The sequence below is a fragment of the Venturia canescens genome, chromosome 2, assembly GCF_019457755.1.
Source record: "Venturia canescens isolate UGA chromosome 2, ASM1945775v1, whole genome shotgun sequence".
Classification (NCBI taxonomy): domain Eukaryota; kingdom Metazoa; phylum Arthropoda; class Insecta; order Hymenoptera; family Ichneumonidae; genus Venturia; species Venturia canescens.
In genome coordinates this window covers 5,753,330-5,781,127 of record NC_057422.1, presented here as the reverse complement: position 1 = coordinate 5,781,127, position 27,798 = coordinate 5,753,330, and the positions used below count along the sequence as shown (strand labels likewise).

Below are 27,798 nucleotides of genomic sequence, written 5' to 3'. Positions count from 1 at the left end.
GGAGGGTTACAACGTAAACAGGGTGGTAAATGCATGGAAGAGAGTGGTTGAAAGTTAAGGGCTGCTTATAAATACGCGAACACATTGGTAAAAATATTCATATATATTTGAATATCTATTTCCATATATAGTATCGGGGCAGCTTTTTACGACTCCTGCGCGTTAGATTCTGCGTCGGTCGCCCGGTCCTGTACGAGTCTCGTCGACACCCTCCAGTCGGGATCGTGAAACCCTCGGTGGCACATGTGCTGAAGTTGATAAGCGCTCGCCCTCCGCTGATAATCGTGTAAACGCGTTAACTCGACATTATTTTGATGAAACGAGCTGAAATAATTTATAAAAATTACTCCCAGGGGCACTAATATGTAGGCGAATCATTAGAGAAAAATCCACGAAGGAGGAATCGCATCAACCCTTCCCGTGCGGAGGGTGTTGCGCTCTCCTTACGACAGCAGAGATGAAAAGACTTTATCTGCTTTAATCGAGTTTGGTACGAGAGAAAAGACAACTTTGACAGCATACGATGTTCGGAAAAAGTTCGATACTTGGAAAAAAAATGCGGAAATTCGGTCCGATGCACTAGTTGCTTGGAAACCGTTGAGAGTTCTCGTCGACGTGCTGGAAAATTGCGTAGCTCGGTTCTACAACAGGCTGTTAATATCCGGCTACCTCGCCTCGATCCTCGGATCAGCATTTATGATCTTAGATGTAAATGTGATTGAATCAAGCTCCAGAGTGGAAGAAACTCGGTGGCCGGAGAATCTGCACTTTTAATTGTCAACGGCGAGCCTGACGAGCGAATTGATAATACAGTGCGATTTTAGTGATTGTTTTCGTTCTCAGTGACTTTTCATTCGATGCTTCATCGAGAGCAATCAACAGGATGACAATGTCTCACGAGCCAATGGTTGAATAAGCACGAATTTATTCCAAGTTTATATTGCTGGATGACAAAAGCTTAGACGCAAGACGCGAGCTAGATTCGAAGAGGGCTCTCTCACCTGATCGATGTTGAAAACTCGAGACCCTCGCGCTTGGAGCACTCGAAAAATGAGGTCGAGCGCGGACGACCTGATGGCCCGGACTATAAAACAACCCATGCCTCTTCTTTTTATCATCCTCTCGTTATGGACAGGTCAGTGTATGAATACATATAGAATTTTGTATGTACTATGATCCTGATGCGAGTCCAGGTCTCCATGGAGTTATCAAACTTTCATGCGCAACCGTTCGTACGATGAAACGTTCCAGCTTCTCTCTCTCTCTCCCTCTCTCTGGGGACTCCAGTTTATACCCGTGATCGTTGAGTTCCAGGAATTCATCTATAAATTCAATGAAGCATTATTTTCCATGGTTGATGAAAAGGACGGTTGGTCGAGAAAGCAAATTTACGTTCATTTATTTCATATCGCACTAAGAACATTTTCGAAAATTTGTTTGACTGTAACGATGAAAAAAATAGCAGAGGCTCAGACCGTTTGAACTTATCAAATTTTTCTAAAGTTGGAAAATATCAATTGGCAATGACACGAAGGCTAGCGAACCGTATCGCGATTTTATCTTGGGATTGAAAAATTCCCTGAGGGCAAGGAAATTACGTGGATGTTTTCTGTACCCGGTTTTGGGGAGATGAGAATTGATAAAACTGACGAATGATACTGTGAATAGGAAAGATTGTTTGGCGGGATAACGCGTATAAAAATCGCGATAAAAATTGTAACGGGATTATCAGACACGTTCTTTTCTTATCAAATGCATCCAACAAAAGATTTACTCATTATTTTCTTTTTCAATGTTTTCTGGGCATAAACAGTCCCGAGTTTCTGCAGTTCTTCGCTCGTCAGATATAAGATCGATGAATAAAATTGTTACAAAGTTAAAATCTCCGCTCGAAATAATATCCATCGCTTCTTGTGTACACACTCTTTCAGAGGAAATAAAAGAATTGCAGAATTCGTGTAACTTTTTACTGAACCGTTGATTAAACCCAAAATCTCTGACTACAAAAATGAAGACGTTGAAGAAACGAATTTTAGGACATCAATTGGTAATCATCGGTTGTTTCAACAGCAACATCTTTTGTTTTGTTCTCATAGAGTAACTTTATCTCTGTGCGAAACCGTCGAGTACGATCGAATATTTAACAAAGGTCAGTTATCGTCTGAATCGAATCGGCAATCAGCACCATTTCGAACAACGGTATCGAGTCAATATGGAAGATTCAAGTTTCCTTTAGTTTCTACGTCTTTTGGTAATGTCTCCATGCCTCTTTTCAAGCCTTATCTCGTCTCAGCCACTTAAAAGCAGCCCTCTGTCAATTTTTCTTCTCCCCTTTCTCCTCTTTTCGTTTTTGTCTTTCTTTTGATTTTGTGAAAGGGTGTGTGCAACGGAGTATATCGATTGGCAGCGAGGCGCAGGCGTTCGGCTAGTGAATGAAAGCTCCTTACGCCTCCGCGCTGTCTCCAGTCATTCATGGATTCGTGACTGTCCAATGAATTTTCCAAATCCATTACCCATTTCGCACCCGAGGTACACCATCGCATTACATCATCCGCTCCCACACCGTTTCCAACGTAGCTGGTAAAATGAGCGTCAATTAAATCAAACTTGGACCATGGATCCACGTACTTCGACGGTGTGCATGGCTTCCACCAAGTTTTCAGTTTCAACTACTTCGAAGTGAGTTCACAGCCCAATAGCACAGAGGATCTCGGTTCGCTGCTTCGGCGGAACAGGCCTGAAAAAGAAAAGACAATTTTCATGAAAAAAGCAACCCCCTTAGGCAGCAGTAAAGCTGAGCCTTCACAAAGTAATCAGAAAAAAGGAGTCCAATGAATGGAGCAAACCCCAAATAAATGCGAGGCTTTCGTGGACCTGATTAGGAGCTGCAGAATCAGCTCCGTTTCCTATCCTCAAAAACTCAAGATTAAAGTCGTCTACAGTAGGTCAAGTTCTATGCAATACCCTCGCTATAAAGGCTCAGTTAATCGAGGGAAATGAGCATTCAACATGAAACGTGAAAAAAGATCGATGGACATTCTATGGGTTCAAATTTTATTTGACATTCCCCTGCGTTCCGTAGACCCATAAATATCTGTATTTGGAACACGTGACACGGATTCCTCCTTCGTACAAAACGTCAATTGAAGCGCAGACATATATGCACACCCACTGCATATACCTTGAACGCGAATACGTGAATGGGGACGCTCAGATGTTCTATTTTTAGACTATAGATCGTTATTTTTATGCATCTACAGGAAGAAAATTCTTTGGGGAATTTAACATGGTTCGTAGAACTGCTTATCGTTAGCGTAGCATTTGAAAAGTTCCAACCCTCTTTCGTATTCAACGCTATGAAAGAAGCCTATCGAAATGAATATGCAAAATACACTCGTTTTGTGTAGAGTCGTACATCAAAGACATGGACATTCAGTAAACACCTCGGGGAGAAAGAAATTCAAGATTATTTTGCCCTGAGGCACAGAATACTTTGCAAATATATGTAGGAGGCATGCCGTTTGACGATTGACGAAAATAAGAACTCTGAATCCAATATACAGTCTCCACGTGTAAAATGGCTGCTGATTTTTTTTTTTTTTTTTTTTAATTCGCACATTCATTCGTCCAGGGCCTTTCACATCGTACTTCGACGAAGGCTCGTTACGCCTTTTATTTCGGTATGCAGAGTTTGAAAAATTTTTTATCTCTGGCAGGGTCAGAGAGAAAGAGATGAAAGCCCCAAATTCAATGAACACTTCAAGTTCACTGGTAGCACATCGCAGTAGAACTCTAATTTTGCTAAGTAAAATAACAATTTTGATCAGGAGGCGCGATGTGCGTCGAGACATCGACTCATCTTCCAGTGAACCGAGGTGCTGCCAGGCAAATGTATGGCAGCGGAAGTTTGAGACAAACAGGAAGCGGCCCGGTACTCGATGTCACCACGGCGATGTCTGGACACGCTCGGGACAAAAATACTCAGGATACGAGGAACGATGTGAGGCAGGATGAGAAATCACTGGGACATCTCGATCTGCCTGAACATCCTGAAGGTACGAACTTACCCGAGCTCAATCAAAAAGACGACATATCTTCAATGTATTCTTCATTAATGAATAAATTCGTAATTGTTTCTCATCTGAACGGTCTCTCAAAACTTGTGACCCAGAATTCATTCGCTGTTGCATCTCGTTCGAGCATCCACGGAATCCATATTCTAAAGAATCCTTATTGCCAAGTGATAAAGTCGATTTAATCCTGAATTACCACTTTAAACCCTCAAAGTATTCTTTCACCTAGCCCATTGAAACAAGAACGAGTGGACTTTTCCCTCGAGTTTATTAATCCAATCTGCTGCTTCTTCTCGCTGAAAGGAAAAGCAGAAATATTACTTGATGTGACAGGTTTTTGCGCTCATTTGTTCCCCAGAATATCCCCACGAGTCTCATGGGGGTGGTTATCAAACGGGGCACGACGAGAGCGGCGCTTGGAGTCGTAATCCGGCTCAAATACCTCGTAATCCTTTCCACCTGACACCGGGAATGTTCCCAAGAATACCCGGACAACCCTCGGACTATCATCAGCCGAGTGACGTTCCCAGTTACAGAAATGGCGCACCGGTAAATGGCATGCGTATACCCGTTTCAAACGGCGGGATTTATGGACAAGGACGTACAGGTGGAATGTCACGCGGTGTTGATCGCGGTGGCCGGGGACGAGGTGGAGTTTACGGTGCTTCATCTGCGGTCGGAGGTATTTCAGTGTGACAATTATAATCGGTACAAAAAATAATATTTTTTCAATATTTCTTTGAGCAGTCACTGATGAGAAAAGCAACTTGCTGATTCACCAAAACTTCTGCGAAATCAATAATCGTGACAAACGAAATGAAATTCGTTAACCCGAACTCGACTCATTCGAGCACTTCATTTGTTGACTTGTATAAATGTTTATTTCTACAGGGAAAACATTGTCGAATCAACAAAAGTTTTGGTAAACCCCCAAACTCCAGTTGTTCTTACTACAAAATTTTGTTACTTGAGCAAACGCTTTCCTCCTTTTCCGGAAAATGTTTTGAACGTAAGAGTGTGCACACGGGATTGATCCTCCAGCTGCCCTCAATTCCCAGAGCGCACCAACAACTGCATTTACCTGAAATTTTTCGCAAAACACAATGTTAAAAATCCGGCTTTCAATAGTGAACAGTCATTTGGAAAAGCTTTGAAGTTTAAAGTCATAAATGATCAAATCAAATTGGACGATTCGAGCCGGAGAAACAAGCATTCATAAGAAACAACACCAGCATAATTCCAATTTTGAGAATATCTTATCCATACACGTATATATCGAGTCAAAAGTGCAAAGTTTGCATGATAATTTACCACCCAAATGAACCTGTGCACGCTTCCGGCTCATTGATTCGTCGCGAAGGGATTATTCGAGGAAATTCATATGGGACTCGATCGAGTATACTCCTACATAAAATACGAGTAACGAGTGCATCGACAAGTGCTTAATGACGCACAAAAGCAATCAGAACTCATCTCCGAGTTTCCCTTTAACTACAGAAGCAAATTTTCCTTGTAAATAACTGAAATGTGAGAAAATTGTATCAAGGAGGTTCAAATTACAAATAATTCTATTTCTGAGAAAGCAAAGCCATTTGTGTCTATTTTCCAAGTGAACTGACAATTCATAAATACCGTCGACCATCATTCCGTGATCTTCTTCAAGACCCGTTTCCATTACACGACTCTAATCGTATTCCGTGAAGCTTTTTTATTACTTGATTAAGTAACGAGCGTTTTCACGGAGTGATTGAATCAAAGTATTTTCAAACTCGGAGATGAGAATTGATGCAATTGCAAATTGGACTGTAATTTAAAAATCCGTGATTCCGTGAACTGCACATGCATTCACCGCAAATTTGATTCGATTGAATGCTCCTGTATTCATGACCGAGTCTCAATGGAGGCAAGAACCCGATTAAATCCGTGGACAGGAAATCCATTCGCGGAGTAAATACGATTCAATCTGATGAATCAAAGCTTGTGAAACGATGAGCCCTGGGAAATTTTGCTCGCTGTATACTGAGAATAAAATGGTGTTCGTCGAATTCAAAATCCTATTTAATTGGCTGAAAATGAAGTGGATCGAAGCGTTTTTTGATTTGGCAAACGATTCTTCAGTTTACTCAACAAATAATTGATTGAGATTTTCGTCCAACCAAATGAAATTTCGTTCGATTAACAACACTTTTTTCTCAGCGTATATTCACAGTTGCATGTTCGAATTGTTGCGAGCAGGATACGAAGATCGGGAGGTTGCCGATCGTTCGAGGTTCAACAATGGCCTGGAGCGTGGTCACGGTGTAGGGCCGGTCGGTGAAGCTGATCCTGACCGATTCGGGCCTGATCAAAAGACACTGATACAGGAGCTCGAGGATGAAAGCGATTTCACCGACTTCGTTGCACCCTGCGGATGGATTTGCCTCGGTGGTTATTTCCTTTGCTCTAGTTCGTGCATTTGTGTCAGCATGGAACAGCGTTGCGATGGAAAGGTGCCGAAATTTTCGTGTCATTCAACTCATTTTTCTCGTACGACGACGATCTCTCTAGCTCGAATGCGAGGAATCCTCTTATGAAATGTTCGGTTATCGTTTGTCAGATGGATTGCGAGAACAACGAGGACGAAGTGAACTGCGACGAGGTACTGGAGGAGAGAAACTCGAACGGAAATTGTTACGGGCAAAGGAATCGCCGCTGTCCTATATCCGGGCATTGCATATCAGACTCGTGGATATGCGACGGTGACGATGACTGTGGAGATTATTCGGACGAGGCGCCTTGCGGTTGGTACCTCTACCGGGCTGATTGCCATGAAGAGAGATTCTTTGGAGGCTAGAGAAGCGAAGGTTGCTCAATTTCTCCAAGTTTTGCAAAACTGGTGGCTTTTTTGTCGCAGGAAATCGATTGAATTGCACGGAGGAGCAGTTTCAGTGTCGAAACGGTTTGTGCGTCGAGAGGGCCTGGCTCTGCGACGGAGACAACGATTGCATGGATTACTCGGACGAAGAAGACTGCGCTGAAAAGAAGTGAGTGGTTTTTATTTTAAAATACGACAAATTGGCAGTTATTCAGATAATTACGAGTGATTTCATACCCCTCGACGAAGCTCCGGATAGCAGAGTCGATATTGCTCGATGATAAAGGTCGAGTCGGTCGTATACGCATCTGTAATTCGATTTTTTCGCCATTGTCGAGAGGCATTCCTTCTGTAGGAGACTTATTTTGATGTCGGAGTATCAGCTGCCCACGCTGAGATTTTTTCGCCCACGTCTCGTCTTCCCTACGACACAGCATACATCCTTCAATATCTATATCATAATTCGCTATAGATCAAGATGATACAGGCATACGAAAGCGTCGGCCCTTAACGACACGTTTGACTTCTTGCCCGGAAGAAAAAGTTCTCCCTTTTCAGCCTCGTGTGTTCTCGAGAAGAATCAATCGTGGATGTGTACCGACCAAAACATATTTTCTCTCCACTTTATAAATATCCAAATCTTTCAATCAGTAAGGCCGATGAAATCGTGAATGTAGTTCGCACTTGGAGTTCCTTCTGCGATCTCGATGCTCTTGTCCATATTCACAGACTCGGTAGATCGATTTTCGTCGACGACCCTCTCGTGATTTTTGACTCCCCATGCGTCGCTCCCGGAGTACCTGTTGACCAAAAAATAATCTCTTTAGACGACTCGTGTGACCAACATTCTCAAGTAAATAAACTGCAGAATCTGTAACTTTTCCATTCCCACAATCAGAGCTTAGCTCGACCGAAAGCCTGGCTCTATGGTGTACATAAGATTTTCACACGAACACAAGACATCCGTAGCCAGGAATACTGTCGGAATTAAATACCCGGAAAAGGTGGGTTATAGCCCGTGGGGTTTGCAAAGCTACACGAGGGAGGGATCGCGGGATTGGAGCGATGTATATATACGTTTCTGGGTGATCCAGGGCGTGGAGGTAGGTTGCCAAGCAACCGGTAATGGTTGCGCGTTGGTGGCGCGTGGTATCGACCACCTGGATGTTGTGGGCTACAGGGCCGCTCCTGTTGACGGTATATTTCTTCGTTCGTTGTGTACACACGTATATGCATGCGTGTACATTTTAGTATATTGGTCTTCGAACTTCTTTTCTCATATCTTCTTGGCAGCTTTCATATTAATGTTTTTTTTTCTTCGAGAGCCCTTTTACATGGAACGTTCACTAGGATCTTTGGTATTTTTGAATTTTTAAGACCACTTACAAATTCGTGAATGCTCGAAATCGATTTATTGCCATTGAAAGTTACCATAGTCTCGAGGATCGATTTTTTCTTTGCTAGTATCGAACAAAATTTATGTGAAACTGTGCTTTGTGAACAGTTGCTTATAACAAAAAACTGATTTCATTGATTTTGTACTAAGAAAAGTAGTTTGATCAATTTTTTCGTTGGATCAATGAATGGTTGGGGGCACATTAAATCTGTTGATTCCATAAAACTTCGGCTGATCAAACGAGAAAAATTTCATTCGAGCCAACGAATCGAATGCTCGAATGAACCAGTTTGTTGCTGGGTTAACAAGTTTTCTTTCGGTGATTACGATTTCTTGATGCGACCGAAATTTTGTTGAATTAGTCATTTTTTTTGGTGCACAGAAAAGATGAAAAAAAGAACGAGACGACTGTCAAGTTTTTATTGGAATGTTGCGCATTAATTTCTTTTCAACTATAGATTTAGATTCCAATTTCGATACACCGTTGTCCGGATTTTTGACGTTGATGAAAAATGTTCTTTCGGCTAGAATAACTGGGTCTTGGAGCATGAAAACAAACGCCGTTCCAGCTTTACGTCTCACACGCAACGAGTGTGATTCACTCGTGCATGGCTATTTCCATGCAACTGTTGTACACATTATCTCCGGTTCACGGTCATTGATGGTCGTCGACTAATACATTAACCGAGGTCGTGCCAGTAAACTTGCATAGGGGAGAGCAGCAAATACGCTCTCGTATATCTCGCGCTCGTATATTCGAAGGGAAAGTCTTCCGAGTCTCGTAATTTTTTTTTCTAATGCTTTCGATCGACTGTACAATATTTCAGAGCAATACAAAGTCATCTCAAATATTTCTATTTCGTTGAATTTTTATCTGAAGAACGTTTCGAATTCGTAGACGATTTAATGTCCACGATTTCAATGTAAGATAAGATCTACAATAAATAATGATTCTTGAAATTGAAAAAATTACATGAAAAAAATCATCCTTCGATATGCAACGTATTTGGAAAATTATTCCAAAGCTACCTCAGTCTTGTCCTGGAAGTTTTTTCATTCAGCTTCCCTCTGTTTTTCTCCCCTGATCCCTGAAGCATATCTGCTGTGGGGTAATTTGAGCTAGGAAATGTGATTGCGAGGCAGGGTGGGTAGTTCTTCATCTGGTACATGAGATCACCGTACTGCGGAGGGGTCCATTTTTTCGGAGAGCACATATTCCGTCGAAAATTTGGGGGATCGTGCTCGTTCACTCGAATTTTAGCTATAACAAACATTAGAAGAGAATAAAATCTGTACATCAGTCATCAATCTTACAGCACAGCAAAATATCACGAAAGAATGAAAACACCCAGTTCCCCCTGCAGAGAAACGAATGTCATAGCTTTTCTAGGTTTACTATTGAAAACGTTTGTCAGTAGAGAATGAGAGAGCAGGAAATCAGGATGTCGCAGCTAATAAATCGCAGGACATGCGAGCAAAGTACGCGAGACACGAGTCAGATAAAAATGGAATTCTGGTTTGTACTCAAAACTATTTCTGCTAGTTGGAAAATCAACGACTAGTACAATAAGCGTGGAAAATGAATCGTTTTTTATGGAATCATCGTAAACTTCGTCGATTTAATTCAATATCGAATTTTTTTATTGAAACGAGCTAGAAAGAAGTTCCTTAATGGTTGTTTCTCGAAGCTCGTCGAAAATCGTCGAACTCCAGGGTGAAGTGGATGCTCCATTAATCGTCAATAACCCAATGGTCAACCGTTTTCTTCGAATCGTTAAAAGTGACCATCTGGGGCTCAGTCGAATGAGGTCGACACGGAAGACCGTGCCTGTTATTCTACTCTCTTCTAACTTACCTCTGAATGAAGCAATGAATAGGGTACACGTAGCTGACAAAGGGTGTACGTGTCGGGTGACATCCAACCCGATATAGCTGCTCCATAGGAAATTAATACTCCACTCACTAGGTGTGCGAAACTTTTGCAGCATGAATGATCACTCCTCTCATTCTATCTCGCGTACAGCATTGTTTTTCCAAGCCCATCGCGTGGGCAACATATTTCTCGTCTTCGTTTTTTCTTTCATTTGTTCGAAACACTGAAAATAAAATTGTGGTTAAATCTCGAAATGTGTAGTTGAATACGTTTGGAAAAATGTTTTATCGTTGCAGCGAATATTCGTTTTGGTGTAATAAAGCATTTTTGGAACGGTCGATATTTCGTTGGGCATTGTGTCAAGAAATTCCAATTCGTTTGTCCCAATTTGCTGAGCCAACAATAAATTTTGTAAATCAACGAGTTTATTTTTACGCGTGTCTTCTACGAAGCTTGAGAATCGACTTGAAATTTATAAAAATTTGGATAAACCAAATAATGAAATGTTAATTCATACACCTCCGTATGGAAACTATAGCGGTGGCTCGTGCATTTTTTCAGGAAATGCAAAGAAGATGAATTCACTTGTCCGGACGGAATGTGCATCATGAACGAGTACAGATGCGACGGTGAATACGATTGTCGTGATGGTTCCGACGAAGCGAAATGCGGTGAGTTTCTCTAACCAGTCAAATTCCAAAATCGTGCACAATTCATGAGTCCGGATCTGTCAAATCGCTCAAAAAGTCATGAAAAGGACTTTTTCGACTTGTTTGAACGGGTGGTCTTGCGCTTGGTTCCCCAGAAATATTCCAAGATGTTCATTGCGGAGAAAATTACTTCGAGTGCGCTACACCTCGGTGCATAAAGATTGAGTACCGATGCGACGGAGACGACGATTGCGGCGATGCAAGCGACGAGGAAAACTGCCCCAATACCGTTGAGCCCTGCCCTGACAACAATTTCAGGTAAAAATTATAACATTCGAAATCAAAGCAAAACGTACTATTTAAAATAATTATTTGTGAAGGTTCAGTGAAAAATTTGAAAATATGAAAATGGCATAAAAATAGAGGCGAAACAATTGCAGTCAACGGAGCACGAGTATTGCCCCTGGAGGGTGCTCCAAAATAGGATAAATATGAAAAGCCAACAGAAGCGTTGATCTCTTCGTCATTTCAGTTCGAAATAATGCTCCCCGAGCTCGGAGCTTACTCCAATTAGCCACGCACTTCAATCTTCCTGCTTTTTTCTCTACCACCCTCGTTCGTTGACTGTTTTCATCCGTTCGTATATATGCTGTTCCAATTAGCATTGAGCATCCGTTATTCATGTACGAAATATGCATCGCTGGGGGCTGATTTTCATGAGTGACAGCTCGACATCGCCGAGTGTGATTGAACTTTCGAGTAATCGGCTGAAACAAAGAACCCCAGCGAAATCAATTATTTCTTTTTCTCTCAAGAATGACACGTTTCTTCAATGTTAATTCACAATGGACATTTGATGCAAAGGCTCTTGCCTCTTTGCTAGTTTTTTCATTTATTCCACTTCATCGTACGTCTCCGCTGGTCCCTGTCACGATTCGTGTTCGACGCCGATGTCCCTTTCTTTGGTACGAAGACCAGTAGACCGTACCAAAGGCCATCAAGACCGAAATTCAGTCAATTAGGATCGATTAATCGTGGCGTGTAAAATGAAATTCGTCGACCCAATAAAAAATTCGGTTTATTCGCCCACTCCAGAATTCTTTGACTTATTCAATGACGATTTCCTACTGCGACGGAGAGCATCGTTGAACCAACGAAACTTTGGTTAAACCAATAAATTTCATTTGCTCGTCTCGATTTGTTAATTCGACAAGAAATTGTTTCGTGTCATCGAATTTCTTACCCTAACTTTGTAGAATGGACATCGCGAGCTACAGCGAAAGGTTTCAAAAAGACCGAGAAGATTCTGCAATCCGAGTACAAATAAACGAGCAAATTGAAACGATTAAAAATCGAACATTCATCGACATTGCAGGATTCGGCCGATTTTGGAAATCCTCAAGAAATTATATTTTCTTTCACGTTTAATTGAATTCAAGATGCGCCAATGGGGAATGCATCAGTGAGAGCAAGATGTGTGACGGGAAATCAGACTGTCCGAACGGCGAGGACGAAATGGCACCCTGCAAGAACCTCACTCCGAAGCCATGTTCCCCAACCGACGAGTACCACTGTGAATCGAGTCATTGCGTCCCGGTTAGTAAACATTAATATTGTAGAATTCGCGACAACGTCGCGATCATTGAAATGGAGAAAAATACGAAAAATGATTTTTGAATCAACAGCGTACCTGGGTCTGCGACGGTGTGATGGATTGTCCGAATGGGGACGACGAGGAACTGTGCGCTTTCAGTTGCGATGTCACGCAGTATTTGTGCAAAGCGATACCCTCGGTGGGAAACGACACTATCTCCATCGCTGGACCTTCCCATGCCATGACTCATCATTTTCATCCTTATTGTATCAGCAAAAAGCACGTTTGCGACGGATTTCCCGACTGTCCTGAAAAAGATGGTACTTTTCAACGACAAGCATTCATAATTTTCCAATGGCCATGCTCTTTTTCGAGCAGTGACGAACGAATATAAAAATTGTTTAAAAAAATGAATAAAAATATTCAAATAATGATAAATTGGAGTAAAAAATCAATAGAGAAACGCATTTTCATCCGGAATGAAAAGTGAATTAGAAAATAGAATGGAGTTTTGTCAAAAAAACGCGAACATCAAAAGTAGCTCACCGATGCCACTGTTTTTTCAGATGAAGTAGATTGTCCGACGAAAAGAGAGTGCACGCCCACGGACCGTTGCACACAACAATGCATCCTGACAGCTAACAATGAAAAAACTTGCTCCTGCGAGTTTGGTTTTGTACTCGGTCCCGATAACGCAACCTGTCACGACGTCAATGAGTGCGAATTCGAAAAGGATCCGGTTTGCAGTCAACTATGCAACAATACTTTGGGATCTTTCACGTGCAGCTGTATGCGCGGCTACGTGCTGCGACCGGATTTCCGAACTTGTAAAGCCATCGGTGCTAATCTCAAACTGCTATTCACGAATCGCGTGGACATCAGGAAGGTCAGTGATCCTAAAAACTTTGAGAACTACCAAAAAAAGTCAAATTATTGTCGGCCCTTGCATGATTTTTTAACAAACTTCTGCTCGAGTTCTCTCCTCATCGGATGGAGCTTGGAAAATCATTTAGAAATTTCGACTCAAAATCCGGCCCATTCGAAGCCATTCTGCTACTGAGTCTTTGATTCCTCGACACCAATTTCATTCGACTTGAGATTTGTCCCTCGAACAGAATCCATACAAATCATTCAACCAGAAAGCGTTATACTTACGCGTGACGTAGAAAAATACCAACGATTCTTTCCATTGGCAAATGCGAACGAACAGATTTCATTGAACTCAGTTGGAATACGGTGTTTTGCCTGCTGAACCGTTTTGCCGAGTTCTCGTTCATACTGGAAAAATAAATTTGTAGATTAAACAAAATTCTAGTCGGGTCAATGAATCGTGGTAGCCAAAATGTGATTTATAAAATGAACAAAAATTATATCAATTCAAAAACTCAATTCGCTGACTTAGAAGGTCAAGTGAGACGAAAAGGAAGTTGAATTTTCAAAATGAAACTCGTGAGCATAAAGAATTGGGTCGAGTGGAAAAATTTCTTTCCTCACTTGGCGACTGTTACGTTATTTTTGGTGATCAACTATTGCATTCCTTTGTGCCCGAGCTCCTCCTCCCGTCTGATCTCGCCTTGTATGGATTTACGAAAACTCGATAATATAACGCTGATACTCTGGCGATATGGAAAAGCACAATGGATAAGCGTTAAATTAGAAACGATGAGGAGTTGAGTAAGCAGATATTTTGATTGATTTAGATGACTCTGGGTCCACCGAAGCAATCGAAGCACACGCCCATACTGAAGGGTCTGCACAACGCTATAGCTCTGGGATATCATTACAAACGCGGAGTGATTTATTGGTCGGATGTCTCGATGGATGTAATAAGAAAAGTGTACATAAATGGGAGCGATCCTGAGGATGTATTGCGATGGGGTCTGGACATGCCTGGTGGGATCGCGATCGATTGGATTCATGATTTGTTATTTTGGACGGATGCTGGAACCAGTAGAATCGAAGTTATAACGCTTGACACGAACATTCGTCACGTTTTGATATCGAGCGATCTTGGAAAGCCGCGGGCGATAGCGGTGCACCCGCATTACGGCTACGTCTTCTGGACCGACTGGGGTAAGAATTTTGACGGAACATCAGCATCGATTTCCACCGGAAATACGATTTTCAATGAAGTTTATAAAACAATTTTTACCACAAAGGTTAAATCGATGTTTTTGTCTTTGCTCGAACATTAAGGATCGAATCCGAAGATCGAACGAGCGGATATGGATGGTTCGGACAGAACAGCGATTGTGACGACTTCCATCACTTGGCCGAATGGTTTGACGATCGATTACACGACCGATCGAATATTTTGGACCGATGCGAAGCCTGCCTTCATCGAATCCGCCAATCTCGATGGCACTGGAAGAAAGAAGATTCTTAGCAAGGGCCTTTATCATCCGTTCGCCATAACCGTATTCGAGGACCTGATCTATTGGACCGATTGGCATTTCAAAAGTGTTTCTTCGGCGAACAAGGCTAACGGACGAGGTTTCAAGACTATTTACTCAGGTATAGAGACGAAGCACGATAAAGACACTTCAATCGGGTTTCGGACGTGGAAATCTACCGATTCTGTCGCCATTTCGTTTTCAGGCCTCCACTTCCCCATAGATCTTCACAGCTATCATCCTCAACGACAACCAGATTTTCCTAATCACTGTGGTGACAACAACGGCAAATGTTCTCACATGTGTCTGCCGAACAGCGCGGGATACAGTTGCGTTTGTCCAGTGGGCCTCAAGATCAAACGAGACGGGAAAAACTGCGCCACGACTGCGGACAATCTTCTTATATTCGCGAGGAAACGTGATCTCCGGATGATACCGATCGATCAAACGACCAGAGCCTTCGACACGGTCATTCCAGTCGATCACGTCGCCAGTGCAGTTGCTCTTACTTGGGACTCGAACGAGGATACCATTTATTGGACCGACGTTGAAGCTAATTCGATCAGCCGTGCACATCTCAATGGAACCAATCAGAGCCTCGTCATTTATCACAATTTGGTATCACCCGCTGGTTTGGCCATGGACTGGATCAGCAAAAAGTTGTATTGGACCGACGCTGGAACTAACAGAATCGAGTGCTCCAATCTCGACGGCTCCATGAGGACACTTTTGGTGTACGAGGGACTCGACAAACCGAGGGACATCGTCGTGGATCCAATATGTAAGCTCGTTCGCTGACTTCCCTGCTTTTTCCTTTCGAAGTTGCGAAGCGACTCTTGGCTTTTTACTGAAGCTGTTTGATGACTGATTTTTTAAGCTCGAACCCAAAACGTTGTTGTAAATTTAGCTTATTGGAGGAATCTGCAAATGTTGAATCGCGACAACTATTTCGTGAGTTCGTTTCTAACGGAGCGCAGCCTGGTACCATTTCCAAATTTTCGTTAAAGCAAAACTCTATGAATTGCTGCAAGGGTTCGCCAAAGAGGAACTCGAGTTGGTCCCCTCGCAATCTATCTTTTCGATACTCCAACCAGCTGAGAAACGAGCCCAATTTTTTCTCCGTGAAAAATGTTTTCCGCCTGCAACAGTAAAGTTGAACTGTACAAAATTCTGTTAGTTTTTTCATGACGGCGAGATACTCGAATGACGAACTCGCAATTGGCGAACATTCAGTTTCAAAGAACGTCGTAGAACGAACGTCGGGAAAATGCAATTGAGAAAAATTCTTTTTCTACTTTGCACGCGAATATTATGATGAAACGATTTGTGACTTTAGCTGCTTACATGTATTGGAGCGATTGGGGCAAAACGCCGAAGATTGAGAGAGCCTCGATGGACGGTAGTCAACGAAGAGTGCTCATAGGTGCGAATTTGACGTGGCCGAATGGGCTGGCGATAGATTTCGATAAGAAGCGGTTGTACTGGGCGGACGGTGGCACGAAGAGTATCGAGTATTCGGATCTCGATGGCAAGAACCGGACAGTCTTGATGGGTGAGATGGCACGAAAGTCTCATTTTCTTGTCCTTCCCCGGAAACACCTTTTCGAAGTGATGATAGCCCATGATGTATTTTGCCCTCTGAAGGAAACTTGCCGCATCCGTTTGGCCTGGTGATTCATCGAAACAAGATTTACTGGACAGATTGGGAAACTCTGAGTATCCACAGGGCGGATAAGAATACCGGTGGCAACGTGACCGTCGTGAGATCAGGCATAACCGGTCTCATGGATGTTCGAGCGTTCCATCGAAATCGGCGAACTTCCGAAAATCCTTGTCATCCGAACAACGGAAATTGTTCTCACCTGTGTCTGGTAGCCCGGAGAACTCGTCACATGAAATGCGCCTGTCCGACCGGGATCCGTTTGCAGGTTCGTTCAGCTCTCCCCCCGGATCTCGGGCTGCCGGGAGAATTTCATCGAAGCGATCTCGAATCTCTGAATCTTTTGTTTAATTTTCAGGCTGATGGAAAAACTTGTGCAACGATGCCCAGCAAATTCGTAATTTTTGCTCACCGCATAGACATCAGAGTTTTGTCCCTGGACGTCGATTATTCGGTGGACGTAGCGGTGCCCATTCCGTTTATGAAGAACGCGAGCGGCGTCGACGTGGATCTTCGGAATGCCCAAATTTATTGGTCGGATCCGGACGAAGATGTTATAAAAAAGACGTTTTTTAACGGCAGCGCTGTCGAGACGATTATCGACACGGGGATCGACACCGTCGACAGCCTCGTGGTTGATTCGATAGGGAGAAAAATTTACTGGACGGACGCGGGTCTCAATAGCGTCGAAGTGTCCGAGCTCGACGGGCGAAATCGGAAGGTCCTCGTTTGGTCGGGGCTCGACAGTCCTCGCGCAATCGTCCTGCATTATGAGAGAGGTTTCATCTACTGGTCGGACTGGGGTTTGAACGCTCGTATCGAGCGTGCCAACATGGACGGTGAAGAGAGGGAGACCATCATCGCCGACAATCTCGTCTGGCCTAACGGACTGGCCATCGATTATGAGGAGAAAAGGCTCTACTGGACCGATGCGAAGAGAAAAGTCATCGAATCGTCGGATCTCGATGGTGAAAATCGGAAAATCGTCATCAAGAACGCCTCGTATCCTTACGGCCTGACTGTCATGGGCGAATATATTTATTGGAGCGATTGGCACTCGCAGGGGCTCGTCAGAGCTAACAAAACGTCCGGACTCGTTTTGGGTGTCGTGAGCAGCAAGCTCGACGGAGTTCTCGACGTTCGATCGGTCAACGTGAGTGTCGATTATTCTTGCGATAAAAGTCCATCGCTGCTCGCTCTTTTCTACCATGTTTTTTCGGTCCGCAGATCGAGAACGCGAGACTGAGCGACAACGTTTGTGGCAAAAACAATGGCGGCTGTTCCCACCTTTGCCTGCGCAATCCACGAGGCTTTTCCTGCGCCTGCCCCAGTGGAATCTTACTCAACGATGACAAGAAGACCTGCAACACGACTCCCTCCAATTTTCTACTGTCCGCAGCGAGAAAAGGCCTCGCCAGAATTTCCTTCGACACTCCCGATATGCGGGAAGTTGCTCTGCCCGTTACCGATGTCCATCGTGCTTTGTCCATCGATTTTCATTGGTCACGAGGACAGATTCTCTACACCGATACCATCAGCGCTCGGGACAAAGGATTCATGATCAAGTATGGACCCAAAACTGCCTACGATTCAATCCGTTCGTATCGATTCTTGATTCGTTCGATTCTTCAGACTTCCAATTTGATTTTCTTCGTTTGCACTACAAAAAAAGTCTTTTCCTAGCTCATCATTCGTGATAAAAAAAAACCGATTAAATTCGTAGTTTGCCAAACCTCATAATTTCTGTTGATCAGTTGGTTGTTGGCAAGTTCTCAGTGACACCAAGCGAGCAGCCTCCTCCCAGTGCCAGGACGATTTAGTTCCAAAGAATTTGAGAACGCAGCTCAGCGCTTGAGGATGTTTCTACGACATTTTGATTTCCGCTTCAGCTGATAACCGCAAGTTTCTCTTTTCCTCCAGGTCCGTAAACATGCGAAATTACAGCGACGTCAAAACGATCATAACCGGGTCCGAGAGCATTTCTCCGTTCAGCGTAGCAGTCGATTGGATCGCCAACAATCTTTACTGGACGGACATGAAGCACAAAGTCGTAGCGGTTGCCAGGATTGATGGAACTAGTCAAAAAACGATAGTCAGTGGTCTGGAAGACCCAAGATCACTGGCTCTCTTCCCAAGGCAGGGCTACGTTTTCTGGACGGAATGGGGCGATCGCGCAAAAATCCAGAGGTCTCTTCTCGATGGCTCTAACCCCAAAGCCATCGTCTCAACGGATTTGGCTTTCCCTAATGGCCTTTCCATCGATTACGCCAGCAAGAAAATCTTCTGGGCTGATTCCCTGAAAGACAGAATCGAAACGTCCGACCTTCACGGACGGTACAGAGTCACTCTCGTCAGTGGCTTCATCGACCCCTTCGGTCTCACCCAGGTAGACACCACCACACTCATTTTCCTGTAAAAAATCATTTCTTCTTTCATAAATCCAACTAAAACTGTCAACCCGCCTGTGCTTCAGTACGGTCAACACATTTACTGGGCTAACTGGAAACTCGAGATGATACAGCGGGCGGACAAGGAAACTGGGGAAAACCGTGTTCCGATACGCACTTCGTTGGGCTTCATGACCGACCTCAAGAGCATCTCGGTCGAGCGACAAACCGGCTGGACTCCTTGTGCCATCGACAACGGGGGATGCAGCCACCTCTGCCTTTTCGCTCGTAAGAGCTACAAGTGCGCGTGCCCCGACGTTCAGGATCCAAAATGCTCCACAGGTTCGTAAATCACTCCTCGATGCACCGGAAAAATGCCCCGCCACTAGTTGTCGCTTGACCAAACGAGGCTGGGGAGCTTCCCAGGAGTTTTCCGATCGAATGATCCTCCGATCATCGAATTGGGCTCCATGACAGAACGCCGAGCGACTAAACGCCAATGCGACTAAACGACAATAACACAAATAAGCATTCATTTCTGTCATCAACATCGTTATCATCATAATCATTATCATGAATATATCATAACAATGCAAACGCACACATCGTTATTCAATTCCGTAATTTACATTTTTTGTTTACAACACAAGATATTATGAGCCAAGTACAGGATTGTTTACCTTCGTAAACGAAGTTGTACAAAAATCCAACCATTACAAGTATGGGTTTGCCTCTTTGGCTCGAAAGTCATTTTAAGGAGGGTGGCTAGGGACGATACAATGTTGCCATGCTAAACCATGTAAAATACATAAAAAATTTCAAAATGATAAGAATTTAATAAAATTTGGTGAACATATTCTTTAGAGTTAAATTTGACAATACAAATTTTTTAAAATTTTTCTTCTGTACAGTTATCGAGTTATTGATCACTAAAGTTCACGTGTATAAGCATAGCGTTTCCATATATATAGGTATACATTCCGGGCATAAGAAATCTGCTTTAATGCGTAATTACTCGATAACTAAGCAGAAGAAAATTTTGAAAAAAATTGTGTCTTCGCACTTGATGTTGAAGAACATTATCACCAAATTTGATCAATTTTTTATCAATTTGACGAACGTAGCCACCCTCCTTAACAGCATGATGGCTATATCAATCCGAGGATCGCTTAGTACTAAGCTCTTGCCAGCCGTGTAATATAGATTCACACGATATTATATCATTACAAATCATAATAATGCGATCATTTTCTCACACGATTGGTTCACCCTACTTTTCACAACATTCTTTCTCATCGCAGCGTTCCCTCTCATTGTATAACTATAATAGACTGGCATTATTTGGTCCTCTGTCGCATCGGTGTACAGTCGTGTTGGCATGTAGTCGTTCGGTGTGTAGTCGCCGGCGTTTTGTCGCGTTGCCATCGGATTGAAGGTGCACTGAGGGAAAAAAAATTTCATTAGTAAATATGACATTGCGATGGATCGAAAAATGGTGGATTCACATTTGTTGTTATCTTTATCGGAATAAAAAAATAAAAGCTTTGCAAGGTCGACCCCCTCCCCTTCCGCGCTTGAACTTGGAGCTGAAACGATTTTTGCTCTGTGCAGTTGCTAAGAAACAAGTGCCGCTCCGTAAGCCCGGAAGTGAGAACGACCCCGACGCAGAAGAGCTGGACGACGACGAGCCCAAGTACCCGGAAATAGCGACCGGATCGAACAACCGCGGTGGAGACGACAAATTCAAAAATTTCAAATCCAATCAGGAAAAAAAATACAGTCTGAGGACTGTCATAATAACGGTGGTAGCGATGTTGGCCTTCACTGCAGTCCTCGTCGTAATAATCATCATTCTGCTTTGCCAACGTAAAGCTCGACAGGGAAAGTACAGACAGTACGCGAGTCGACGCAACGTCAGAACGTTCTCGAATCCAAATTACAACGCCTCCGGAGCTGACGTCGCTCCGGGTAATCCTCAGCAGGAGAAAAAATCCTTCATATGGAAACGTCTCAAATACGACAGTTCTCAGGTACGTTTTTCCTGCATTGTCAACCTTAATAGTCGCTATTACGTGTACCTTCCTCTTCATAGGTGTATAAACACACGTTCTCTCTGTTTCTTTTCTCTCTGTTGAAATATTATGCGTTCGTCATTCGGTGTATGTGGGAAAAATTCATTTTTTAAAGAGGCACGTATCTACGTCGTGACGTCATCGATTTAACTGTCAAATTCGAAGGGTTCTGCAACCGTGCTCGGTGAGCAGTCGTGATTTGAGTGAAAGAGAAAGAAAAAAAAAAAAAAAATTGTTTCCGCCGAAAAAAAAGAAAATACGAGTCCACGAGGTTACTTATATTTTCGAATAATCTTGTGGTCCATCGATGAAAATGACGTCGTAGATTTTTGTCTCGTTAAAAAATGGCTAATAATGAAAGATGGTGGAGTAAAGGGGTGGTTGGAACGAGCCCCGGCTTAACGCTACGCTGTGTCTGTGTTTTTTTGTTTCTTCATCTCTTCCCGGGAAAAAACGTTGAATTATTGATTGGAACGTCGCCCGGGACTGTACACATTCGGCAGAGAGCCAATCCATCGAAGGTCGAATGCCCGATCAAGCTACAGCACTTGCCACTCCATTTTATCCAGATGAACGAGACTACCGAGACGACGTAGTCAACCAGTCTCGTGTACTGCGATCGAGAGCAATGCTATTAACGCGACCGCGCGTCAACTCTGACCGTTCCGTACACGATCCGTAAGGTTTATACGCTTAATATTCGACGCGCAGCTTAAAACACTTCATCGCATTCGACGTACCGAATCAACCGACTCAAAAAGCATATTTCACGCCAAAGTAGATAGAGAAATTACGAAATTCCTTGCTCGAGAGAACCTGCCAACAATAAAGTGAGGTTAAGGTAGTACAAATCAGAAATGAAACGATTTCGCGAGGACTTATCACTCCGTATGGCTCAACAACGAGGGGGTCAAATATTTTCCCACTTTTTCTAACGTCCGCGAACGAGTCCGAAACTGAAATATTAATCGTACCAGATTTATTGTCGTCCGATCATTTGAAAACCGCGTGAGAAAGAACCTTTTAGTATATATAGTTAGCCTTGCGAAAAATTCGTTCCGATCTGTCAATATTCTCTATTTTTGAGGCCTACTTTTGTGTGAGTTTGGAATCAACTTGATTCATTCATTCCGAGTACCATAAATCTAAGAGATACTACGTGAAAAAAAAAAGACTGGAACTTTCCGAATTGCACTACCTCATCCAAACCAATTGTCAGTTTCGTTCATTTTGTATTCGCAATCGAGACAAAGTTGTATTGAGAAAAGTGCTTGCAACTGGGAGATTGGCTCGTCGAGAAAAATGCTGCTGCGCGCGTGAAAAAATTAAAAAAAAAAAAAAAAAAAAAAAAAAAAAAAAAAAAAAAAAAAAACATCAACGGGCCTCGATATAACCGCGACAATATTTTTTGAGAAAATTAAAAAATGATTAAAAGAAAAGCACGCGTTACGACGTGCGAAAAAAATTAAACAACGATGCTGAAGAAATGTTATTATACTTGAGAGTGAAAGAGCGTTTATTTTTCATTGCTTCTTTCGTGTTACGTACCTGACACTCACGTTCTCGTATATGCGTCGCTGAACGACGAACGACCCGAATCTGCGTCGATATTGATACTATAGACATAGTAGGGGTGCGACCGTCATGTGACTGTTTATTGTTTGTGAAGACACTTGTTGAGAGAACGAGAAATGAAAATAATCATTCATTTAGTGGATACCCAGCATAGGTGTGTGACTTATAAGATAATAAAGAAATGAGAAAAAAGTGAGAAAAAGAGAGGACAAAGAGCGAGCTACTGCGAGCGTGGACGATAAAAAGTTTAACTTACGATCGAAACTACATGGACTTTATAACCTAAAAACAAACAACGATCGTCGTAATAGGCTGATGTTCAATGTCGTTTATAGTGTGAGAAAAGCAAAATAAAAAAGATAACAAACGATCGGGCATACGACTGACGAGTGACCTTGGTGCGAATACTTATAGTTTTCAAAATCCTCGATCGTGCAGAACGAGATAACTAAACGGTTGAACCACGCCCATAAAAACAATGGTGGAGTAATCGCGAGGATGAATTATAAGAAGTGACTTTTATGAGAAAAGAAAAAGAGAGAGCGAGAGAGAAATAGACAAAGACAGAGAAATGTTTGTATACAGGAGATCGGAGATTAAACGAAAATGAAAATAATTAATTGTATTATAGGAGAGAGTGTACGAGGATAACGGGCCGACCTCGAGTCCCGAAGTCGTTTCACTGATTCCCCCTTCGGCGACCCCTAGCAGCAGCCGAGCACCGTCGGTCACCCCGAGGGAGTCCTCGCCGTCTCTGACTCACATAACGCATCTCAATGGTTAATACGAAAACGAAATAAATATAAGCGAAAGCAGCAGCAAGCACCCGAAACAACCGAATAAAAACGAACAAATGAAATACTCGATAGTGATATTTTGAGAACGTGGCATCGATGGAGCTCGAAAAATCTTGCGTGCCATCTTGGTCTGCGAGTCTTTCATACCTTCAACATCCAGATCGAAGTAGAGCCAAAACATGGTCTCAAAGAAACGTCAAAATTTCATAGAAAGGTAAACCATAATAAGCATGAACATTAAAACCCGAAAAAAATTTGTTGAAAATACAGAGAAGCTCAATGGGCATGAAGGAGAATGGAGAATATACTGTATGACGAGAAAACGGTGAAAAAATTCTTTGTATTCCTTGATTCATTCTATAACACGTAGTGACACGGTACGCAGGCGAGCGCCTAACGCATTTCGACCGATAAACTTCCCGCCTATTTTTATAAAAAAGTAAATAAATTAAAAACAAACAATTAAAATAACAATATATATATATATATAAATATATATAAATGCGTCTATATTTTTTCTATGAGCTACACGATATTTTTTCTCTTTAAATTCCATACCTTCTCGAAGTGATCATTTATTTCGTTGAATACGGGATCGAGTATACGTCGCAGCGCCGGAAGCTGCCGACATTTTGTCTTTCTTCTCATCGCGATTGGTTTGTTTTTATTTTTCTTATCGTTACTGTCCCAGCCGGTCTAGGACGACGGAACGTCTAATTTTGGAAAAGATTGACAAACATTCGGAGGAACGAAAATACAATGACTCCGTGCTTAGCGAGGTATTAGGAATAATACGAATAATCGCACGGGAAGGGAGAGACGGAGGGTAAATTCGAAACGTAAAACGAATGAACACCAAAAAAACAAAAGTATTAGAAAACGATAAAAGATGTAAAGTACTTGTAATGAAAAGTGGAGCCGAAATCGCCGGGCCTGACTCAAATTCACGCGGGGCTGATTGGGATCTCGGTTACAATTGACTTGATTAATTATATGAAGCAAAAAAATAAATACGCGTTGATATCGCGATAACACGAGTAGCGATTTATGTTTTTCTCATTAGAGGCTCTGAAAAACGTATCGCAGTTATCTTCTTTTTTGATTGGAAGCAATGCCTGATTTTATAAAATAACAGAAAACTCATTGTTTCCTTGATCTGATACATGGAAATGCTTGCAAAGTGCTGACTCGAATTCGACGATTTAAAAATATCCCCAATTACGACGACGTGATAAAAACTGACTAAAAGAGATCGCGAGATACGCATAACCTACAAATTGACTGTGAGGCGCTCTGGTGGTTCGTTAAAGAAACACACTCGATCGCTTTGCAACATCGACGTGTGTTGCGTTTACGCTCAGATGAAATGAGTGTCGCGACAACCAAAAACTAAAAACAGAGAAATCTGAAGTCCAACTGTTTTATGAATACATTTCAGATTTACGCGATAACGTTTTCAGTATCGCTTATGCGATGCCCGATTTCATTGTTTATCTCCGAATGAAAGATTTCTTCGATGATCGAGTGTTCGGAATGAGTCACGTGCAAATATATGCTCGAGTGCATTGTTTCTAGCTGCGGGAGCATTTGCGTGGGACTTGCTCGCATGAGGAGAAAATTGAATACACGAATATCAAGAAAAACGGATTTTTAATGAAAACATATTCGAGAGTTTGAACGAACACAATCGAGTGATTCTAATTGTGGCATCAATCTCACGAGTATATATACAAATATTGGAAGACAAAACGATTATTCCCGAGAGCTGTCCGTCCGTCCGTCCGTCGCGCCAACAAGCGGTTCCATCGTCGGAATTCAGTTCGGATCACGGTTGGCCGTGCGAGCGCATGTGTGTGTTGAAGTGTGTGGGTGATTAAAAAAAATTGACGAAAATATCGTAACAAAAATGTCGAAGAATCGTGCTACTTTTTTGCTGAGAAAGATCGAAGAAAATACGAGTGAAAAATCATGAATCGAACATTATTTTCCTGTCGAATGAGCGAAGATTTTTTCTCAAGAATCATTTTTATTGACAGATCGTTCGTTGGGAAATGAAGTTTTCAGTGATTTTTCATTCGCACAGCTTTCATCCCTGTTTACTAGAACGAAATTCATGCTAATTCGAACATTCGGGCTCGTTGAAAAGTGCTATTGAATCTGAATATATCTACGCTCGTTAATAAAGAGCGTAAAATCATCTTGTTCCATTCCAATTCCGGAATCATATAAAATGAGAAAATGCTCGATAACAACGCATTTTTGTCAAATGCACAATTTTTATACACATTCCGATAGAAAATTTGAAAATCGTTGTAAAAAACAAGAGGAGCGAAGCTTGCGAAGTTCGATGCTCAGGTGAACCGAACAAGCGATCGCAACACTCAAAAAAACTCTGTGAATGTTAGTAAAAGTAAATATTCATCTCTAAACGAGATGAGATTTGTCAAGTTCGTCAGGCAAAAAAATTTCATTTTAATTTTTCGATCGTTTTAGAAGAAAATATATTTTGTCATGGCTTTTCATTACTCTTGCATTTTGATTTCTCGAATCAGTGTACACTTGATTTTCACGCTATCTTTCGATTACTGGGACGCGCGGTCGTCAATTTTTGGGCGAGGTTAGAAGTCTTTCACTCGCCACTCGCAGCAAAACCTTCCGGGATAAATGTCAAGTCAATATTTTTTTCTGTTTTCCAGTGACTTCAACATAAGCTCGATTCAAATTAAAGAAAAAAAAAATTTGAAACACCTTTTTTATCCGAGTGCCCAAACAGCGTGTGAAACGTTTGTGTACGTAATGTAATGTTTAGAAGCTGCGCGAGAGATCGTGGTTACTGTACGGAATGGAAAATGACAATGAGGCTTGAAGAAAAACATGACAACACCGCTCAATGTTTCTAGTTTCGTTTGCCATAACCTCCAAAAGTTTGGTAACACAATGATTATCTGGCATAATGTATTTTTTGTTGGTGTACATTTGTGATAATGAGAACATGCGAAAATGTGTCCCCGCGGGCATAAAGTTTTGTCGGAACGTCGGTCTCACAATTTTTATTTAAAAACGAACATTAAATAAATTACTTTCTCTGTTAGTATAAATACTAGATTTTCGAGAGACGAGGATATAAAGATTACTGTAATTACAGCTACGAATCGTACGGTTATATCCGTTTCTCTGAAGTAACATTAGGAACGTATTGCAAAACAGTTACACCCAAGGTTGTCCGGTACAAGTTTTGCGACATTCGAGTGTAATGAAATCGACACAAGAAACTGGCTAATCTCACGTCGACGAGCGTACGAACCGTTTTGCGTGTATTTCGACGAAAATTTGTGAAAATTTGTATTCGAGGAATCCGCGAGATGGACGATTTGAATAAAAAATTGTAACGGATGATGAATTTCGATGTTTGTAAAGTTCAAAATGTATGTGGATTTGATTAAAGTATCTATGATCGAGAATTATTGCGATTGTAAATTTTGGCTGAGAAGATAAATTTTTAGCGATCATATACAGCGAAAGGGCACGATTTTATCAAACGCAAATAAAGAAGTTCGATTTCGCAGACACTTTAAATAAATATATGGAAGTTTAATCGACGTGACACGATGAGACCGTTTTATATTCTGGTCGTCCGATTTGAGCCGATGCACTTCGTATATCGATATTAACGAACATGGTGGTTAGAACGGCACGGAATCCCGTCACGTGTATATTTTAATACATCTCACTACGGCGTTTGTCCCCTTACCTCCTTCCAATCCCTCCGAACCGCAATCCAAATCGTGTGCACAAATCGCACAAATTAAGACCCAAATGGATGGATTCTCAATATGTCTCGTATACTTTTATCTCGTCGTTAAGGTCAAAGAAACTACTTCGAGCATAAGGAGATAAATAAAAGTCTAAAACGAAAGAAAGGATGGAGAGAAAAATAAAGTAGACTACGATATGAATGTGTAAATAAACGTAAATTATATATATTCAAAATACGGATAAACACGATTACTTAATTAGCTCTAAGAACATGATATTATTGTAATATTTGTATAGGAATTTGCGAGTGATTTTAGAAAATTGTTTAATATGTATATTTAAACGTCACGCGACCTCCTCGTGACGTTGAAATAAAAATATTCTGTATCCTACGTGTAATATGCACGAATATTTTTTTTAGCGCCATTTTGAACATTCCCTTTCTCCTTTTCAGTCTCTCTCTTGAGAGGTTATACGTACGTGTGTCGAGCGAATTTTGGAAGATATGATTTTTCTCGTCGCTGCACTTGTTTTCCAGTTTCAAGGTCGCAGAAAAGTTTTTTCGATAAAGTTCTAGGAGTGGGACTGTTTTTATTGTTACGATCGATGTGAGCCCAGTGCGGTTTCCACGAACTTGCCAAAAAGGCGTAACGGCTGCTGCGTCCGAACGTTAAAACTTTGTTTATTATTGATCTGGGAGTTTCGAAATCGCATTTAT

At 42.0% G+C, this 27,798-nt stretch overlaps 1 protein-coding gene and 4 long non-coding RNA genes across 15 annotated transcripts; 1 reads left to right on the top strand and 4 right to left on the bottom strand.

Moving 5' to 3' along the window:
• Positions 1–84: 84 nt before the first annotated feature.
• On the bottom strand, positions 85–11,692 carry LOC122407144 (uncharacterized). Of its 8 annotated transcripts, none has more exons than XR_006260153.1 (11): positions 11,412–11,692; positions 10,716–11,148; positions 10,179–10,419; positions 9,353–9,584; positions 7,165–7,727; positions 6,281–7,086; positions 5,041–5,154; positions 4,516–4,743; positions 2,448–4,369; positions 546–1,322; positions 85–324 (listed from the first exon to the last, which is right to left on the bottom strand). It is a non-coding gene; the product is annotated as an uncharacterized lncRNA (long non-coding RNA). The 8 variants fall into 8 exon arrangements; XR_006260151.1 differs by having other exon boundaries at positions 85–789; positions 1,002–1,322; XR_006260154.1 differs by having other exon boundaries at positions 1,002–1,322.
• On the top strand, positions 1,009–27,479 carry Lrp4 (LDL receptor related protein 4). 3 transcript variants are annotated; one of them, XM_043413169.1, is made up of 22 exons: positions 1,009–1,135; positions 3,828–4,055; positions 4,432–4,755; positions 6,309–6,562; positions 6,670–6,853; positions 6,967–7,096; positions 10,758–10,867; positions 11,002–11,164; positions 12,286–12,442; positions 12,532–12,760; positions 13,007–13,326; positions 14,141–14,513; positions 14,637–14,954; positions 15,039–15,614; positions 16,170–16,385; positions 16,478–16,761; positions 16,852–17,646; positions 17,721–18,058; positions 18,414–18,879; positions 18,967–19,222; positions 20,492–20,910; positions 23,159–27,479. In XM_043413169.1, the coding sequence occupies exons 1-22, from the start codon at positions 1,009–1,011 to the stop codon at positions 23,309–23,311; spliced, it is 6,420 nt and encodes a 2,139-aa protein (XP_043269104.1). In that variant the 3' UTR covers positions 23,312–27,479. The 3 variants fall into 3 exon arrangements, with proteins under 3 accessions (XP_043269104.1, XP_043269102.1, XP_043269103.1); XM_043413167.1 differs by having other exon boundaries at positions 14,637–15,614; XM_043413168.1 differs by having other exon boundaries at positions 14,637–15,614; positions 21,456–23,299.
• Positions 11,725–13,140, bottom strand: LOC122407145 (uncharacterized). Its single transcript, XR_006260157.1, has 3 exons — positions 12,987–13,140; positions 12,537–12,748; positions 11,725–12,417 (listed from the first exon to the last, which is right to left on the bottom strand). It is a non-coding gene; the product is annotated as an uncharacterized lncRNA (long non-coding RNA).
• On the bottom strand, positions 13,212–15,244 carry LOC122407146 (uncharacterized). Of its 2 annotated transcripts, none has more exons than XR_006260159.1 (4): positions 15,134–15,244; positions 14,593–14,804; positions 13,596–13,718; positions 13,212–13,352 (listed from the first exon to the last, which is right to left on the bottom strand). It is a non-coding gene; the product is annotated as an uncharacterized lncRNA (long non-coding RNA). The 2 variants fall into 2 exon arrangements; XR_006260158.1 differs by lacking the exon at positions 15,134–15,244 and adding an exon at positions 14,951–15,066.
• Positions 15,477–17,039, bottom strand: LOC122407147 (uncharacterized). Its single transcript, XR_006260160.1, has 4 exons — positions 16,906–17,039; positions 16,696–16,833; positions 16,178–16,500; positions 15,477–15,972 (listed from the first exon to the last, which is right to left on the bottom strand). It is a non-coding gene; the product is annotated as an uncharacterized lncRNA (long non-coding RNA).
• Positions 27,480–27,798: the final 319 nt, after the last annotated feature.

What these genes read in the sequence shown, in the direction of transcription:
- Lrp4 (XM_043413167.1), top strand. Translation starts at nt 1,009, where the DNA reads ATGTTGAAAACTCGAGACCCTCGCGCTTGGAGCACTCGAAAAATGAGG. An exon ending in TTCGGACGAGGCGCCTTGCG is followed by an intron (nt 6,854 to 6,966) that starts GTTGGTACCTCT and finishes TTTTTGTCGCAG; the next exon opens with GAAATCGATTGAATTGCACG. An exon ending in CGACCGGGATCCGTTTGCAG is followed by an intron (nt 16,762 to 16,851) that starts GTTCGTTCAGCT and finishes TTTAATTTTCAG; the next exon opens with GCTGATGGAAAAACTTGTGC.